The 19,696-nt window shown below is 44.8% G+C and overlaps 1 protein-coding gene across 1 annotated transcript in view; it reads right to left on the reverse strand.

Annotated features, from left to right (window-relative positions):
* The window catches only part of ESCO1 (establishment of sister chromatid cohesion N-acetyltransferase 1), a 431,983-nt gene that overhangs the window by 310,759 nt on the left and 101,528 nt on the right, over positions 1-19,696 (reverse strand). The window contains exon 2 of the mRNA XM_086965629.1: positions 10,981-13,478. Coding sequence (XP_086821755.1) covers positions 10,981-13,476 — 2,496 coding nt within the window. The 5' untranslated portion in view covers positions 13,477-13,478. The remainder of the gene's footprint in view (positions 1-10,980; positions 13,479-19,696) is intronic.

Below are 19,696 nucleotides of genomic sequence, written 5' to 3' on the forward strand. Positions count from 1 at the left end.
AGTGGATTTTGAGTAATTTAGGTTCTAAAAAATATATATATCTATAGGCGCGCTCCGGTGCGCGCACCGGGGAGCGCACCAGGCGTGACACGAGACTTGCGCGCTGAAAGCTGATTGGCTCACGGGTGTCTGTAAACATTCGAAACAGTCCGGAGCGGCCGCCATCTTGTGTCTCGGTAGGATCGTGACACAAGAGGTGACATAAAAAAAAGGGAGAAATGACTATAAGGGGGCAGGGTAGACCCCCTCCTGACCCCCTAGGTTTGATGTGGGGGCTAAAATAGGGTCCCGCGGGGCATTTTAAAAATATTTTTTTTTGATTTGCGCGGGGGGAGCGCCCGGTACGCGCACCGGGAAGCGCATGGGAAAGTGCACCGGGGAGCGAAGCACTGGGAAAATCCAGGGCCTTATTTATGAAGACCTTGCAACAGTTTTGCGCCGCCTGTGCGTCACTTTTTGTGACGCACCAGCGGTGTAAAAAAATGCGCCTTGTTGGGCTATATTTAAAAAGTGACGCATCTAGGTAGATGGGTCACTTTTTAAAACCTGCGCCACATTATACCTGCGTCAGGTATAATGTATGCAGAGGAGGCGTTCCCCCGCAAAAAGCTTCGTAATAGTGACGCAGTGAAATCTATGAGATTTCACTGGGTCACTTTAAGGATGCTGTTGCATCAAAATCTTGCGCCTGCCTCACAGCAGGCGTAAGACTGACGCAAGACCTTTCACATGGGGCATTCCCCATGTGAAAGGACGCATTACTGGAGTTGCGTCACTTTTGTGACGCACTCCAGCAATGCGTCACTTTTGTGTTTACAGATACATCAGAAATACTTACGTATCTGTAACTCCTTGCGACATGATTCGTCATACATTAAATATGACACATCTGGAATGTCGTAAGGAGTGCGCACAGAAAAGTGATGCATCCCTGTTTTCACGCAGCAATGCGTCACTTTTCAGAAATGAGGCCTCCAGTTTATTCACTGCGTCACCTCTACGACCCTTTCTTGCGTCAATACGTCCCTTTTGCATACATTACACCTGACGTAGGAATAATGTGGCGCAGGGGCTTACAAAGTGATGCAACTACCTAGATGTGTCACTTTGTAAATATGACTGAATAAGGTGCATTTTTTACAGCACTGGTGCGTCACAAAAAGTAACGCATCAGTGGCGTTAAAGTGACGCATGGCCTCATAAATGAGTCCTTCAGTCTTCTACTCATGCGTCAAATTAAATTTATGACGTATTATGTTGGAAGTTCTTTTAGATTCGTTAGTATTTCGGACGTATCTGTAAGCGCAAAAGTGAAGCATTGCTGCAGTGTGTCACAAAAATGAAGCAACTCCAGCAATGTATCTTTTCACATGGGGCCAAGCCCCATGTGAAAGGGCCTGCACGCCTGCTGTGAAACAGGCGTAAGATTTGGAAGCAACAGCGTCATAAAAGTGACGCAGAGATATCTCAAAGATTTCACTGCGTCACCTCTACGACCCTTTCTTGCGTCAATATGTCCCTTTTGCATACATTACACCCGACGTAGGAATAATGTGGCGCAGGGGTTTACAAAGTGACGCACTTACCTAGATGCGCCACTTTGTAAATATGAATAAATAAGGTGCATTTTTTATTGGACTGATGCGTCACAAAAAGTGAGCTTTGGTGGCGTTAAAGTGACGCATGGCTTCATAAATGAGGCCTTCTGCCTTCAACTTCAGCAATGCATCTTTTCTTACCCTTCCACACCCCTGTTCCTTTTCAACATTTTCTTTGAATATCAACATTCCCCATATTCACTCTTCTTCTCCTTACTTTCTTTCCAACACTCACCTTCTTTCAGTCCTCCTACTTCACTTCCTTTCTCCTCTTATACCTTTCTGTTCTTTCTTACTCATTTTCCTTTCCATTATCAATGCACTCTATTTCACTTACTCTTTTTCATTTTTTTAAAAATATAGCTCTTTGATGAGAATTGGAGGTAGTTCTGAAAAGAACTTTTTGTTTTCTTCTTTTTTTCTAAACAGGAACAAAAACAGGGAATGGAAACTGCTCAACAGGAGCAAAAAAAACACCCAAAAAAATTAGGGGTGGGAAGGGCAGTGATGGTTCTCCAATGCTCGAACCATGAGCTGGACACTTTGCTCCCCATAGGTGAGGAGTTGATTGCAGTATCTGCATCTCAGGACACCATGGTTAAAAGCAGGTTGAATGTTTGGCACCAGCTCCTGCGATTGCCCCCTCCCAGATGAAGTTGCTCCTCCGGTGGATGTAGAGGCCCCATCACTGGGAACCTCTTGTGCCAGAGCCCTGACACTTTCCCGGGCAAAATTCTGGGGGTGCTTCCTCTCCACATGCCGGATCATCGTGAAGTTTCCAAATGAGTATTTTTTTAAGGGGTTACCCCGTGACAGCACTTCTTTGCAGATCCTGCACTCCACTTTTGGAGCATTCACCTTTTTTTGGTTAGGTGGTATTTTAAAAAATTTCCAAATAAAATGTTCCTTCACCTTTCGTTGAGGAGGCTCTTCATTGATGAATTCAGGTTCTTCATCACTGCTGGATTCTCTGGCAGCCATGGTAAACTAAGAAAGATCCAGGAGCAAGAAACAGGTCTTTCAGTCACAAAAGTGAAAGAAGAAGTGAAGGAAATGGGTGGGAATTTCATTCTTTGTAAAAAAAACTGTTAGCAACCAATGAAAAGTGTTATTTTAAGGTCACATGACTTGACGCGCTGAGGCTGCGCGCACCGGAGCGCTTCCGGGTGCGCACACGCGGCGCGAACGTAGGCGCTTCCGGGGCACATACGCGGCGCGCACGTAGGCGCTTCCGGGTGCGCACACGCGGCGCGAACGTAGGCACTTCCGGGTCGCATACGCGGCGCGAACGTAGGCGCTTCCGGGAGCGCTTACGCTGCGCGCCGAAGTGACGTTTTGATAGTTTCACAGAAATGCAAAATTATTTTCTTTTCCTTATTTAAAAAAACCTGCTTTTATTTGTATGGTACGAAATGTTTTGCGTTATTATTAACTTTTCATTCATATTTTTTTCACGAACGAAAGTAGCGCTCTGGGTGCGCTTTCCGGAGAGCTTACCGGAGCGCGCACCCAGAGCGCCCCAGGTAAAAATGATAAAAAAAATAAATAAAAAATAATACTTACACAAAACAGCAAATTGTAAAAAAAAAACATAGGTTAGAAACTCGATATAGAAAGGAATTAGCATTTAAAAAACCTATGAAATTCACTGAAAAAACCATAGGTTTCACACCAGTTATAGTTAGGAATTAGCATTTAAAAAACCTATTAAATTCATTGGAAAAACCATAGGTTTCACACCAGTTATAGTTAGGAATTAGCATTTAAAAAACCTATTAAATTCATTGCAAAAACCATAGGTTTCACACCAGTTATAGTTAGCTGGAAATTTTACTGACATAAAACCATTGAAATTACCACGTTATAGTTAGTTGGACTCACTATAACTTGCGCGTGTAATGCACTGCTGATGACATCACATATTACATCACTCATGACATGGTCAGTGACATCACTCATGACATCACTGATGACACCATCCTTGTGACAGAGAGACTGACCTACAACCAATTCAGTAATTTTACCATTTATATACACATCCACTCATTCACTAACAGTTCTATATAGTCAGTCATACATATACTCACTCATCATATGTAGTGAGACACCTATACATCCGTTAACACACCGACAGTCTTCCAAAAGTTGCTCACTCACATACTCACACATGCAAATAAATTATTGAACATCCATTTTTTTGCATATACAGCTATACACACACACTACCGACTTGCTTCTAAGGAAACTTACACATACTTACTCTCTTAAACAATCACTTATAGAAACACATACTTATTAAAACAAGAACTCTTTCAATTTCTCACTCTCACATATACTCACTTATATACATCAATACTCACATATACTAGATTAAAACATATGTAGTTTCTGATAAAGACACTAGTAAGACAGTCATTCACTTACTAACACATACATATACACACTCATCCACCCATACAGTCCGGCACATATACTGTCTTCAAAACACATGCAAACAGTGAGTCAGTCATTGATGCATCTATGTGCTAAGTAACACCCCCACCAAAACAAACAGACAATTATAAAGATACTAAAAAAATCTAATAACCCATATACACACACATGTAGCTACTCACCTACCCATGCAGCCACTTATACACAAAGTGAAACACTGATACATATATTTAAATATTTAAACATTACTCGCTAATATATGTATTCACTAAGATACACTTAATTATTCGATCAATTTTTTTTTTTAAACATCCATTTAGACATTTATTTAAACATTTATTCTTCCATTGACCTTTACATATACATATATAAAACATATTTATTTTTCAAAAAGACACACATTCACTGGATGGTGTCATCAGTGATGTCATGAGTGATGTCACTGACCATGTCATGAGTGATGTAATATGTGATGTCATCAGCAGTGCATTACACGCGCAAGTTCTAGTGAGTCCAACTAACTATAACGTGGGAATTTCAATGGTTTTATGTCAGTAAAATATGCAGCTAACTATAACTGGTGTGAATCCTATGGTTTTTTCAGTGAATTTAATAGGTTTTTTAAATTCTAATTCCTAACTATAACTGGTGTGAAACCTATGTTTTTTTCAGTGAATATATATATATATATATATATATATATATATATATATATATATATATATATATATACATACATATACATATACATACATATATACATACATATATACATACATATATACACAAATACATACACACATACATACACACATACATACACACATCTTAAAATTTCAAGTGACGATACGATTACAGGAATATGTCGGTGACAAACATTAAGTTTCAACAAAAGATAAACTGAAGAAACCTACAGAAATTCAAGATGTCCTAGTTATCAGAGCTAATTGTAACTTTTTTTCATGTTCCACGACATCATTTATTTCAGTGATGACATCACTGATGACATCATGGATGACATCACTGATTACATCATCCAATGAGTATGTTAGTTTGTTTTATAGTTTACATAGGGGTGGATAGCTATCTTATTACTAGTATATCTAATTGTGTACAGCCTCTGTCCAGCTAACGGGTGTAAGTGTTTAAAAAAAAGCATATGCTCCTAATGCAGCATAGGTGTGAAGAGGTATTGCACATGTTATAAATCTTTCCATTGAAGAGTAACTCTGTGTGCAGATGACAGTGGAGGACTAGTTTCCAGTATGTTTCACACAAGTTTCTTAGTTCTACAGAAAAAGTTGCCAACAGAGCAAACATTTTACATAGTAGATGCTAAACATTGTAAGCAGTCGTGAGATATTGGACAGAACTGTTGTAGCATGACAATTTCTTCATAACAAACTAACCTGTGTACATGTGCTTGTTATGACTCAGAAGTTGGGCTGTCTGTAAAGTTTTCACGTCAGTATGAAGGTTATAGGCATGATTTTAGCACCTTCAAATCCAGGTTTATTTTAAGCGAAGAGTGTTTTTTTGTATGCACTGCAGTGTGCGCGTTGTTCTTACCAAATACTTTTTACTACTCTTTGGTGTATTTCTCATAAATCAACGGTCTACAAACCGTGTGGTATAGAGTAAACTCTGCATAGCGTAAACATGATTTACAGAACCCACTTTTCTGCTCATAGCAACTTCATTTCTCAATGTAGGTTTGGTGACTATGAGGGGTTTGAGTGCCACGCAAACAAATGATGGACGGAATGCTGAATAAATCATACATTTACCCTCAGTCAAAAGATCTGGGTTAAACCCATTGTTCTTTTGCTCAAAATGTGCACTGGCTCTAGGTTCGACCTAATAAGCACAACCTGCGGACCAACATTTAGCTTCATGGCAAATTTGGTGCAATTCTTTTCAGCAGTTTTTGCTGTAGCCCTACCTAAAGAAATCTATGGAAAATGCATAGGGATTTGGGGTTTTTAGGACTCCCCTTTTTTCTGGGCCTCAGCTTGACAGATTACCATGGAACTTTCCATGCAAAAACTAGACAAATAGTAGCACCTTTTTGAAAAGTTTCGTGGAGATTCGTAAAACGGTGTCATAGTTATGAGCAACACAAAGTGCGTTTCCTGTGGAAACGCTGACCTAACTAGAACTGCAACTGGGTAAAATAAATAAATATATATATTCATTAAATAACAAAGGCTACAGGGACATTATAGTTAAATTCCCATGCATATTAAACACACAAAACCATACAAATTCAGCTGTAGCTACAGTTAAGCTCAGGTAACTATAACTCGTACCCTAGATACCTATAACTTGCGCCCCCGCCATTCACAGCTTTCTCATCAATAATTTTACAGCAAATGTTGCAGCGATATAATCAATGTCATAGCAGAAGTCATGAGTGATGTAATATGTGGGGAATTCGTAGTGCATAGGTAGAGCGTGAGTTATAGTTACCTTAGTGCACAAATAAGTTACTTGAGATAACTCCAAGTAGTACAGCTGAATTTGAATGGTTTTGTGCGTGTAAAATGTGAACCTAATTACAACATCCCTGTAACCTTTAGTTTTTTTGTGAAAGATAAAAAAAAAGGTTACCCAACTAGATCGTCCCTGTACCCTTTTTTTTCAGTGAATATCTACGTTTTATAAATGTAAAATACTATTTAATTACCATACTTTAATTCAACCTCAGATGCACACGGCCAGGGTGCAGGGCCTGGCCTGCTGTTGGGCCCGGCTGTAAACCCTGCATGCATCGAACCCTACGCCGTACATAGCTAACGCCTTCCGATGTGCACGGTGGAGGGTTGGCTGCAGGACCTGGCCTGCCCCCCAAAGGCAGTCAACCAGAGTGGGGGGCAGGCAGCCCCCTTTCCGAGGTCGATTGAGGCCCCAGGGACCCTATTCCCTGTGGTCTGCCACCTGTTTATAGGGGCGAGGGGTATGCAGCTCCCCCTCCCGGGGAGGTATTTGGCCCCGGGGACACTATACCCTGAGGCCCATTACCTAAATTATGGCGGAGCGGGCACACAGCCCCCTCCCCAGGCAGATATCAGCCACAGGGACCCCATTTCTCAGGGCCTGGCCTTATTACAAATGTGGGGGGCACACAGCCCCCCTACCCGGGCCACAATTGGGTCCGGGTATCCCATTACCCGGGGTCCACCCAGAAGTGGTGCGTGCACAGCAGCACACCTAGGGCATCCACTTCATCTTTAAAAATGCGAGGGGAGCACGCTGCCCCCCTCCAAGGGCTGAATTTGGCTTGGGACCCCATCTTCAGGGCCTATCCACTAAATGGTGGGTGTCCTGCAGCCCACCCAGAGCACCAGCTTCATATTTCAAAACAAAGAGCGTCTGGCTGCCCCCTCCTCAGATCAATATTGGCCTGGGGACTTCATCCCCTGAAGTCTGGTCAGTATTTAATAGTGGAGCGGGGCACGCAGCCCCCCTCCCCAGCCTAATATTGGCACTGGTGATGCTATTCCCCAAGGCCAATCAACTAATGGTGGGTGCCCTGGAGACCACCCAGGGCACACACTGCCTTTTTGTTACAAGCAGCCCGAGGGGGTGGGGGCAAGACCCAATGCCCCGCAGCCCCAGCCGGCTGGCTCCCTTCCTTCAGCAGGAACCAGCATTTCCCCGCCCTCAGGGAGCAGCTAAAAATGCTGCTCCCTGCGGGCAGGAGCACTTTTTTCATCTATTTCTCTGCCCGCTTCACAACGGGCTGGGAACAGAGCAATAGTATGCTCCCAGCAGGCGGGAATATTTTTCACACTCCCGCTTGCTTGCCAGTATCTAAAAGCGGAGCGTGGCATGCTGCCCCCCTCCCTTGCCTAATATTGGCCCTGGTAATCCTATGCCCCAGTTCCAATCAACTTAATGGTTGGTGCCCTGGAGCCCACCCATGGCACCCACTGCCTTTTAGTTGCAAGCAGCATGGGGGGGAGGGGGGGGGGGGGGGGAGACTTAATGCCCCGCAGTCCCTGCCGGCTACCTTCCTCTAGCATGGGCCAGGATTGCTTCCGCTCACAGGGAACAGCTAAAAATGCTGCTCCCGGCGGGCAGGAGCAATTTTTTTAATCTGTTTCTCTGCCCGCTTCACAACGTGCAGGGAAACAGATGAATAGACCTCCCAGCAGGCAGGACAATTTTTCATGCCACCCCTCCCTCCCACTCGCGACTTACCATTTGTTCTCGCTAGGCAGGAGCTTTACATTGCTTCCACCAAGCGAGAGCAAGAAGAGGGAGGGAAACCAATGTGCCCCAGGAGTAGGCTCCCTAGGGCATAATAGGAGTCGGTCCAAAGGGAAGGAGGCCCAGGGCCATGGTCTCTGGGATGTTGCCCGTGCAGCCCTCCTCCATTTTGATGACAGAGCCAGGCCTCAAGGCTTGGGGGCCAAAAACGGCCTGGGGGTGGGCTGCATGGCAAGCCCTCCCACCATTCATCTATGGTGTACCCCAGGGTTGGCGGTCCTCAGTTTGAAAACTGTCTGAAACGGAGGCCACGCAACTTTCCTTCCGCTATTAGTTAATGGCTGGGCCCCAGGGGTTGGGGTCCCCTGGGCCAAAATCGGACTGAGGAGGCTGGCCACACACGCCTCTCCCTCCATTTAATTTAACACCCCGGGACCTGGTAATTTAAAAAAAAATTTAAAAAAGAAAGAAAAAAGGTTTTGGGCCACCAGCAGGCCTAGGGAGTCAGTGTTTTCCTACCCTGCCCCGTTTTTGGATTTTTTGGGGTGTTTTGGGGGTCTCAGGCCGGAGTCCCAAGATGGCTGCCAAAACTTCTTGGTTGAAATGTTGGCAGCCAATCAGATCTCTCAATGAGATCCGTTGCATCCACGGAGGATTTGCGTCCCTATATATTTGCTTTTTTCCCCTTAACTCCAAAACTACTTAACAGATTTGCACCAAATGACAAAAAGAGATCTTTTTGAACCAATAACTAGCTTTCTGTCAAATTTGGTGCAGTCTGTTCAGAGATTTGAGCTGTAGTTGTGTTTAAAATCCTCATAGGAAATTGTATGCGGAAAAAGTGTTTTGGGACCCCTTCCCTTTTCCTTGGCCCCCACTTGATGAATCCCCTTAAATCCTTTCCAGACAGCAGCTGAAGTGATTGGTGTACTAGTTTTGAAAATTCCTCAACCCGCACCAAAGATATACGCAAAATTAAAAAAACTCTTCATCTTACGGCCCTTGGTCATGCAGAACATGGTGTTGGCTGCAGGGTCTGTGATAAACCCCCCCCCCCCCCCTCTAAGGCAGCCAACCCCGAGTAATGCTCAGCATATGACTGTGCACAGAAGGGTTTGGCCGCAGGGCCAACCACCCGAATGCATTAACCCACCACAGACACTCCCGTTCCCCATCCCCCTTTTTTTTAAAAAATAGTTTGTTGAGCCTGTGGGACTCTTGCAGGAGCAGGGGCTGCAACAAGAGTCCTACAGGACTGCAGCAACCACAAAGTCCAGGTGGTCAGGGCACCCCTACACTGCCTTATCTATAGTCTTTTTAATATTTAGGACACTGAAACCCCATTATTTGCATAACAAGCATTAATAAATCTTCATATGGTCTTCTTTCAGTAACTGCGCTTGAATCCTAGAGGACAGATGTATCAGTTATGTCAACAGAGTCTAAAAGACTGAAACCACCAATAGTGGAACCTGAAAGAGTAGAGATGGAATTTGAATGAAGGACAGCTGCCTCAAACTGAACTCCGGCAAAACCAAAATTCCTCATCCTGGGTACCATTTCCTCTGCCTGGGACGACGACTCCTGATGGCCCGAAGGTGCTTGGAAAACAAACAAACACACACACACCCCTCCCCCCATACACCTCCCCCACATCATTTTTGACTCCACGCTCTAAAAAAAAACGCCAAATCAATGAGGTCTTATCCTCCTGCTTCCACCCGCTTTGGAAGATTTTCAAAGTGGATCCCCACCGAGTCAAGGAGAAGGGTCACTCAGGTGCTCATCAGCAGCAAGCTCGGCAACGCACTCTAAACTGGTGCCACCCAAAAACTCTAAAAGAAAATCGCAGAGCATCCAGAACGCCTCCGCCATACTTATCTTGAACATCCCCCCACCACAGCCACATCTCTGGTCACCTGAGAGACCTTCACTGGCTCCTGATCAACAATGCCCTCCACAACACCAGACCTGAATACCTCAACCACCGACTCTTCTTCTACACACACTCACCATACATCTCTGCCCCCGCCCAACTGGCCACTATCCCACAGATCCACAAGACATCGGCCGGAGGAAGATCATTCTATAACCTCACTGCAAAGACATGAATTCTACCTCTCAGGCAATCACCTTCACTGCCTCAATTCAGGAAGAACCTCAAGACCTGGTTCTTCGACTGAACTGCAGAACCCACTCACCCCCAGCACCTTGAGACCATAATGGGGGATTAGCCGCACTCTGTAAGAACCCTGATTGATTGATTGAATATGGTACACTTAAACTTTAACTTTTTAGTACTATCTTCACAGGGAAAATTACAAGACAATGTCCAAGATAAAAAGCACCTCCTTGTACAACCAATGAAATCTGGGGGTGTTCCATTTGCATCCAACCTAGGGAGGATATTCACTCCACCATTACTTAAAAAATTATTTTGGATTTTTCCTAGGATGGATCAGACCATGAACAAGGTTTCTGAACAATCCCTACCTAAAAGGTTTGTTTTGTTGAAAGCAATTTGCATAGCCACCCTTCCCAACACTGCTGTTCACCATCCCTAAACTTACCATGCTGGCAAATTTTCAATGGTCCCAAGTACAGTTCGTACAGAAAAAAATCCTCCTAGCTTGATAGAGTGACTCAGAATGTGTATTATACAATTGAAAATGGCTTTTTATATATGCAGAGAAAAGAAATGTGAATATTTCTTCCACAACAAAATAAATAAAGTTACCTCATCCAACGCCGGTTCCAGCATGCCATTTTCCATAGCTCTTTTCAAAGGTACAAAAGGTATCTCGTTTGTTCCAACTGCATCTAAACAGATCCCTTGCTGCGTGATCAGATTACGATCCAGACCAGTCACTGCTAAATGAGCTGAAGACTGCAGAACTTCTTTGGACGCATTGCCCTTTACACAGAACTTTTCTAACCTAAGTGAATTTTCAGTCTGGTTACCCTTCTTGTGCGGGGTCACAAGAAACCTGTCTGTAAATAACGGAGTTATGTCTGTAGTCCTTGCCTGGATTTCCTTTGAAGGGAATGATGCATTCCTTTTCAAAAGCTCAAGATTTGGGAGTGCAGACTGATTCAGTACAGTATTTCGGATCACATGATTGTTCTTCCATGGTTTCAGTTCCTTCGATTTAGAGTTTTTCATAATGGGGCTCAAGTTTCCGTTCAGTCTATTCTTTAGAGGCAGTGTTTTCTTGCTAGGGAAAAAGCACTTAGTTGGGGTACTCTGCTTCACTTCTTCTCCCGACAGATTTTGGATTTCTGCTTCGACCTGCGGAAGCAAATTATCAGGCGGCTTTGTAGCCTCCACTTCAAGTGGAACATCAGGAACGTCCTTTCTCACTTCCACTGTATCAGACTCTATTTCGTCAGCAATTTCTCCACAGAGCTCAAGGATGCTAATGCGTTTCGCCTTGGAATCAGTCTCAGGGTTGCTAGCAGCCTCTGGGACAGCTTCCTGCAGTTTTGAAGCTTTGTGGTTCTTCAACTTGCGCTTCACCTTAGGACCATCAAGTTTCTTGGGGGCCTCTTTGTCCTTAACTTTCTTCTCCTTTGGCGTTTTCAAAGTTGTACCCTTCTCCTTTGCTTTCTCCTTTGGCGTCTTCAAAGATGTACCCTTCTCCTTTGGTTTCTCCTTTGGCGTCTTCAAAGTTGTACCCTTCTCCTTTGCTTTCTCCTTTGGCGTCTTCAAAGATGTACCCTTCTCCTTTGGTTTCTCCTTTGGCGTCTTCAAAGATGTACCCTTCTCCTTTGGTGTCTTCAAAGTTGCACCCTTCTCCTTTCTCGGTTTACGACAAGGAGCTGGTACCAGAGGCTGCTGTACTGTCTTTTCTGCCTCTAGATGAAGACTCTTCTCTGGGGACACCATAGCCTTCGGTAACTCCTTAGAAGGACTACTGCCATCAGTTAGCTTAGGATTAACTTTGGAAACATTCTCCTTGTGCTTGGTTTCCTTCAGACCTTCGGGTGTTTTGATTTTTTGCTTTGTGCCATTGACTTCCACTTTAGGTTGAAGACTAGATAACTTGGTTTTGCCTTTTTGTTCAGTTTTTTTCTTCAGTGCACAACGTTTGCTTATTGGCGCTTTGCACGGCTGATCATTTGTGGGTGCGTTGTTTTGCCTACTTTTTGAACCCTTCATTTTCTTTGGGCCTCTCTTCTGCAAGGACTTGAGTGGCACCTCGGAAACCTGCTGCTGGCGCTGGGACTTCCTTCCCTGAAGGTTATTGTGCCCGCTGGTTTGTTTAGATCCAGGGTCAGCTCTTGCCTTCTTCTTCTCTTGCAACCGTTTGTTTACCGCCTTTGCTTTTGAATGCACTTTTAGATTTCTGTGGGCGGTACTATGACTAGTTACGTCGACAGGCCTGACGTTACTGCGCGTGCCAGTTCCGGGTCGAATGCTATTTTCGTCGGAATGCAGTTCTGTCTCTGCCTGGGTGGCATTCTGGTCTAGCAGAGGGTTCGTCGCATTACCCTTAAGTGTTTTTTTTTGTTCCCCTGCATTCAGTTCACAAATGTTCTTTGAAGCAGCAGGTGTGGAACTTTTCACAGTATCCGCAGCAGACAAAGAGACCTTTGACCTCGAGTGACGTGTCACAGTAGTATTCTCTAAGTGGATGATCCTTAACGGCGCTTTATTGAACAGCTTTGTAGATTTCTGCACAGAAGGCCTAGCATTCTTAACACTGGAGGGGTCGGGTAGAACCTTTCTTCCACTTGCCCCCGATTTTAACCGAGGTGAAGTATTGCTTTTCACAGGAGTTCTTTCTGTGGAAATCGCTCTGGGTGGAGTCTCTGTGATCTGGGGAAGACTATTTCTGGAAGACTTGGAAACTATGCTTTGGCACCGTAGAGACACTTGGCTAACAGTTTTCGAAGACAATAACTCCGTCGATTTTAGAACCGTTTTCTTTAACTGCACCTTGTCCACAGCCTTACTTTTGACTGACTTTTGCTTCAGCTTTAGCGCAATTGCTTTTGGCTGTTCAGCATTATTACGGAGTGTTTTCTTTGTTAACCGAGTTGCTTGTGGAGAAGCTTTCTTCGCCTTGTTTCTTTTCTCCACGCTCTTGTTCACCTTAGATTTATATCGAAAAGATTCATTGGTTGAGGCTGTCTTTTTCTCAGCTGCCGCAGAAGAATTCTTATTTGCAACTAGCTTCCGCCTCTTTGTCGCAGGTTCAACGGAAGTAGATTTCCTCTTCTTTGCTGCCATTCCTGTTAACAGAAATTAGGAGATATTGATAAACAAAACTTAAATTGCTCCTATAACATGTTGCAGCTAAGCACAAGGATCTCAAAAGTCTCCCTGGTCAACTAGCAAATTGAATTGTAAAACTAGTACGTACCACCTTACAAGAATTGATCCTGGGTCACTTAGGTCTGTCCAGGCAAAATATATACATAAATGTATGCTACGCTCCCTAACCCGCAGTGGCGCAGAGAGTAGAGGCAGGGTGCTGTTGCATAGAGCTAACCAGGCAGAAGGTACTGAAAACACGATGAGAGCGAGGGGGGGGGGGGGGGGGGGGGGGGGGGCAGAGAGTAGAGACAGCGAGCAGGGTGCTGAGCCGGACAGGCAGAGTGCACCATAAGCACGGGTGAGAGCAGGGGCGGGGGGGGGCAGAGAGTAGTGACAGGGAGCAAGCAGGGTGCTGTGGCATAGAGCCGGACAGGCAACCTTTTCATGTTATTGTGTAAAAAGAGTATGTTCTGTAAACTAGCCTGCACTATGCACCGCAGATACTGTGTGTGCGTGTGTGTGTATATATATATATGTTCGGAATTTGTAGAACTGAGTCTGGCTGCTGCTCTGTCCGTGTGTGTTGGTTTATGCACCCACACACAATGATATATTCTATATACAACCGTGAATTGGGCGAACATATATGTAACATGTCCAACTATACCGGTGACCATGCTCACTGTACAAATCTGTATATTTATTTACAATAGATCCTGCAAAGCGTGCAGGTAACGTGCGTAATGTGTGCAGGATACCACCATGCTCACTATACACAGTTGTATGTTTCTATATACCTGTAACGGGGTGAGGCTGCGTACTGAAGAAGAGTGGTGGGCACCCGGAATTGACCCAGTACAACCTCCTTCCTTACAGACAGAGTCATGGGGTACGGATCGCGACGAACACGAAGAAGTGGAACGCAGCTCCTTTATCTGGTCATACACGGAGGAGGAGGATCCTCCTCTTGCACACGTCAGCGAGACCGGATTGGCTAAAACTGAGGAAGTGATGTTCATGGCGTGTGACATCACCCCCGAAGAGACGGCGAGGAGCGGAGACGGAGAACCGGAGACCGGAGATTGCAGAACCGAAGGAAGAAGTGGAGAACCCGAAGAACAACTGGGAGCAAGCGGAGGAGCGTCCGAGGCGAAGCCAGGAGGCCAACGACCCTGCGAGCCGCCGTGCCACTCTCCCGGGGGAGGAGCGTGGCTTTCCCAGGTACGGCAGCGTATGGCGGCTTGGGTGGGAAGCAAGCGTGTAAAATAGTGTACAGAACCCCTGTTTGTATCCTGCGTTACCCCCCCCCTCTCGTTTCCATTTACCCCGCGTTTACCCTCACTGTCTGTGTACATCCGTATGTTAGTGTTGTGCACGTTCACCGGTGATTCCTCTCCCGACTCACTACACCCGGTCCCTAGGTGCCTAAGACCCCAGCGGACAGCTGAACTAACGGCTCCCTTTCTGTTGGTCTTCTCTTTCCATGGGACACCGGAGCCGAGGTAGCAGCTTACAACCCAGACCCTGACCAGACCTTGAGGGGCAGTGCTATACCCAGAAGACAATAAGGAAGAACACCCGAATGCCAAAACGGATCCCAGTCAGTTCGCAAAAGAGAGACTAACGTTCAGAACGAGGAGAACATTAATGATAAAAACAAACCGAGGAATACCAATAAAGCCATCTTTAACCCCACGAACAGGTGTCCTTCTCGTTCCTGCACCACAACCTGATACCTCTACTGCCCCTGGCCCACACGCCCAGCCCACAATACCTGATTCTGCTATGTGTACGTGTATGCATGTACCTATTGTGTGCAACATAGCATGCTTACTGTACACATCCGTATGTTAATATATACAATAATCTGCTTTGTACATGTGAGTAAGTGACACAGAGGACACCTATTTGTCATACTTTCTTAGTATTCACTTTATGGAGACGACAGTCACTGGATTGTTGAGAACGGGACAGGTGCATTTTGCAGAGGTTGCATCTTGGGGTGCTAGGCACGGTCACGAAGAAAGGGCACATCCACACAGCTATGGAGGATGTTCATCATAAAGATAGGAAGAGACAGGAAAGAGGACCGAAAGGAAAGAAGGGCGCGAGGGATACATAAGCAAGGGAAGCGTGTGGAAGGCGGGGGGTGGGGTCGGGTGGTGTGCGAATGGGGATGAGAAGGAAACAAGTGCTGGAACGGACTAGCGAGGGGGAGGGGAGGCAGTGAAAGGACAGAGAGCCACTGAAAGCAAAGAGAGGACTGGCGCGTGCAAGGGAGGAGAGGTGAGGAGAGCACTGATATTTATTTTATACTTTGCAGTTTTAGATAGCACGGGTGCCAGAAGACCGGGGTGAGCGCAGGGGCGGGGGCAGAGAGTAGAGACAGAGAGCAAGCTGGGTGTTGTGGCGTAGAGCCGGACAGGGAGTGAGAGGGCACAGAGAGGCGAAGAGAGTGGAGCGCGAGCGCCGATCGCTCATTTTCAAGCACTGCACTCATGCTTGTGGCGCGCTCCTGCTCGCTCCCGCAAGGTGGATGCCGCCACAAGCAAAAGTGTGTGCTTGAAAATGTCCAGAGCGACGGCTAAAGGTCCTCCTAGGTAGCACATGTGCGCTGCATAGGTGAGACCTAAAAACGAGCTTTCAGGAGTAATACAGAAGGGTCTTTGGCGCTGCTGCTTGTTGATAACCATAAGTACAATATTCAATTGGCAGAAGTTGTACTCTTACACAGGAAAAAGTGCTTCAGCTACTAGCAGCTGTGATTATTTTGTGTATTTATTCAGCTGCTTGAGACGCCAGCCGTATGGCTGCCTGAGCTTGCACTTTTATGGGAACACACATTGTAATGCAGTTACATTCTTAGATAACTAGATAATTTACAGTGTTTGTTTTACTCTTGCAGCAGCTCAGACGGGAGGAGGGCTGTACTAAGGAGTGTATTGCAATCCTCTTCTTCCCATCATTAACTTTAGACTTCAGAGTGCAGTTTTGTGTTTGAGAGAGGTATGGGATGACCAGGGCTACACTAATCTACATGGATTTTTGGATCTGGCTTGACTGTGCGCCTTTTGTAATAAATAAAAAGAGCTTTCAGAGTCCTACTAAGGGAGGGGTTTAGGCTGCATGCATGTTAGTTTCCCCAGAGTACAGGATTTGATTGGAAACGTTTGTGTGTGATACAGCACAACAGAGTAGGTTATGCTAGTAAACCAATGATCACAGTAGTTACAGGGCTGATCTGTTTATGAAATGTTATGATAAAGGAGCTAGGCCTGAAATATTTATTGTTAAAAGCATATGTCAAAGTCAATAGGCATTTAAGCGTGGATTGTTATTATTCAATATTAAAGCCTACAGACCGGTATTTTGTTACCTGGGATTTCACAGATTACCACAGTAGGCAATGGTTTTGGATGTTGATTACCCTTGTGACATACCATGTATATAGCCGGCTTGCTCTGTGACAATCCTTAGAAGAGATAGTACTTCGCTTAGCCACTTGTAATTTTGTTTACTTTTCAAAATTTTATGACTGGGTGTCGGATGGTTGCATTATGAAAAACCTGCACTCAAAACTGTAGGCCGGAGTTGGTTTTGGTGACAAGCTATAAGCCTGGTTGGTGCACTGGAAAACGTTATGTGTGATGCCAAAGGCCTGGTCTGCTTATTATGAAACATGACTAAGGAAGTTTGGTCAAGCTTATAGACTGTGAAAAGCATTTGTTAAAGCTAGTAAGCCTTTAATAGCTAGTTATCACAAAGGTTATAAATAGGTATTTTGTTACATGTAATCTCATAGATTACCATATTAGGCAAGGGTGTTGGCCTTGGCCACCCACTTTGTCAAACTAGCATTCAGGATAGATTATTGTTCAAATTGTACCATTGCTGTTTCTTACTTTGCTTTCGGAAGAAAGACTTGTGAATCTACCTGTAAAAATGTACTTTTAAGCATTTGCTCTATTTCACTATACGTTATTAGAAATAAATCCAGACTTTTCTTGTGGACAAGTGCTTAGGTTGCCAGATGAGGATCAACAATATGGCTTACAGTCTGACGCTCTCCACTTGAGCACATGGTCACTTGTCAAAAATCGCTCTTCTCACTAGGCTTCAGTTTACTTGTTTGCAAACCCTTTAATCACTGACTGTGCACCAACATGTTCTAACTAAATCAATTCTGAAAGATCTTGTTTGTCATAATCTTATGGACCCAATTCTTAAAGTCTATTTATGCGTGGTTTAGCTTGCATTCTCAAAAGTTGGTTTGCACTCACAAAAGGATTTACTACCTTCAAGATTTTCGAATGTGAATGGGCAAATTAACTCAGGGGCTGGAAGCAATGGTTTCGAAACCTGAAACACAGCGCTGTTGCGCAAACTCGCACACTTAAATATTTATGGGTATTTACAAACTCCGCTCCAATCCCTTCCACTCTGTAAACAGCTAGAAATGTAATATGTAATTCTGGCAAAGCCAAACAAAGGAGTTTCTCCATGGGGAAAATATCCTCCGACTCGTAGAATCAAGCATTTGCAATGCAATCGGTCTCGCATTATTAAAGTTTGAGCTATTGGCATTGTTAATAATAATGCAACACCAATAGCTCAAACTTTAATAATGCGAGACCTATTGCATTGCAAATGCTTGTTACTTTAGACCGTGTGCTGTTATGGCCAGAACTGACGACTTTGGAACTAGGGTCCGAGTCCTGGCGTCGCCTCCACATCCTGTGATTTTGGTCAAATCACTTACTCCCATGTGCCGAAAAAAGAATCTAGCCTTGTGTAATGTAACTCCTGCTCGTGTGAAGCGCTCCAGTGCCCTTGAGACAAGTTCGTACTATGTAAAACTGCAAAAATAAAAAAAACAAGGGATTCGTTGCCATTTAGCATTCAAGCAGCTAGCTCATCAGAAACAAGCAACTAATCACTGGTCTTTTTCTTGGGTAGCGTGGTGTGAGGCCTTGCACATGACAGGAAAGCGCTAAACAAACGCTGATAATATAACACAACATAACATAAGTTGGCATGCTGTAGATTACAGGTGCAGAAATGCAAACATGAAAAGATCTTCCAAGCTTGTCACACTACTATGTCATTAGTCGTATAACTCCTAGCAGTTAACAAAAACAACTCACGCTCCTTATTTACCCAAAATAGTCCTGAACGCTTCAAGATCATTTCCCAAAATACCACTGAAAACTAGCAGCTTAGTTTGACAGGCTGCACTCATACCTTGACTTCTGACTCTGCACCCTCTTCTCCCCACAAACTAACACAGGAGAGACAGGACATTCGTTCCTCAGGGCGGGAGCAATGCTGGCCCTTCACACCGAGAGAACCTTTCAAACTCCTTGCTTGGAAGGAGAGACTGTCTTGGCTCATTTTCTCCACGGAAAGAGGGTATGAGGAGGAAATAGTAATAGAGAAGCTGCTACACGAGCACTTAGTATCACTCCTGAAAATATTTCTCGGGCGAATGCAGAACACCCTTTAAACTTAAAGGAACACCTCTCGGAAAGAAAGAGGCCGCTTTATGGCTCAGGGTGGTGCATGGGCGCAGGCACTGAAGGAATCAATAAAAGACTGATTTACTAACTGCACAGCAGGGAATCAATAGTGAGTAAAAGAGAAGGAAATTGCCATTAGCGGGAGGTATATGCGCTTGGCAGGCTACAGCTGCCGAAGCGAGGAACGAGTCACTCCCATTTCCACTTGTGCTGGGATTTAAAATCTGAATTACAACTTGGTAAACACATTTGTCATACAATAAACTAGGAGCTTCCCAAACCTGGCTATCATGTTTGGCACCTATGCAGTCTTTTCTATCGCCCCTTTTTTTTGTCAAATGTATTTTTATTGACATTTTGGAAACACAGAAGAACAAGCGACAATCCAGCACATCATCCCTCGCAGGGTGTAGCAGTGATGAACAGCCCGCGAATAGCATGATAAGCCTGATAAAGCTCCCTGAGGTCAGATCTCTAGCGTGTAGAGTATTTCCCTGGGAGGTGCAGTCCTTGACATGCATAGGGAGTACCATACGGCTTGCAATTTAGGCAGAGGATAGCTGAAAGTTCAGGGCGTGTGACCTTATATCTGTTCGGCCAAGTGCCTATGCACCCCAGGCAGCTCTGACAACTGTCACCTGACATGGAGTACATAGGAACCCTTCCGCAGGCAAGTG

This window comes from Lissotriton vulgaris, chromosome 4_1 (assembly GCF_964263255.1).
Source record: "Lissotriton vulgaris chromosome 4_1, aLisVul1.2, whole genome shotgun sequence".
Taxonomy (NCBI): domain Eukaryota; kingdom Metazoa; phylum Chordata; class Amphibia; order Caudata; family Salamandridae; genus Lissotriton; species Lissotriton vulgaris.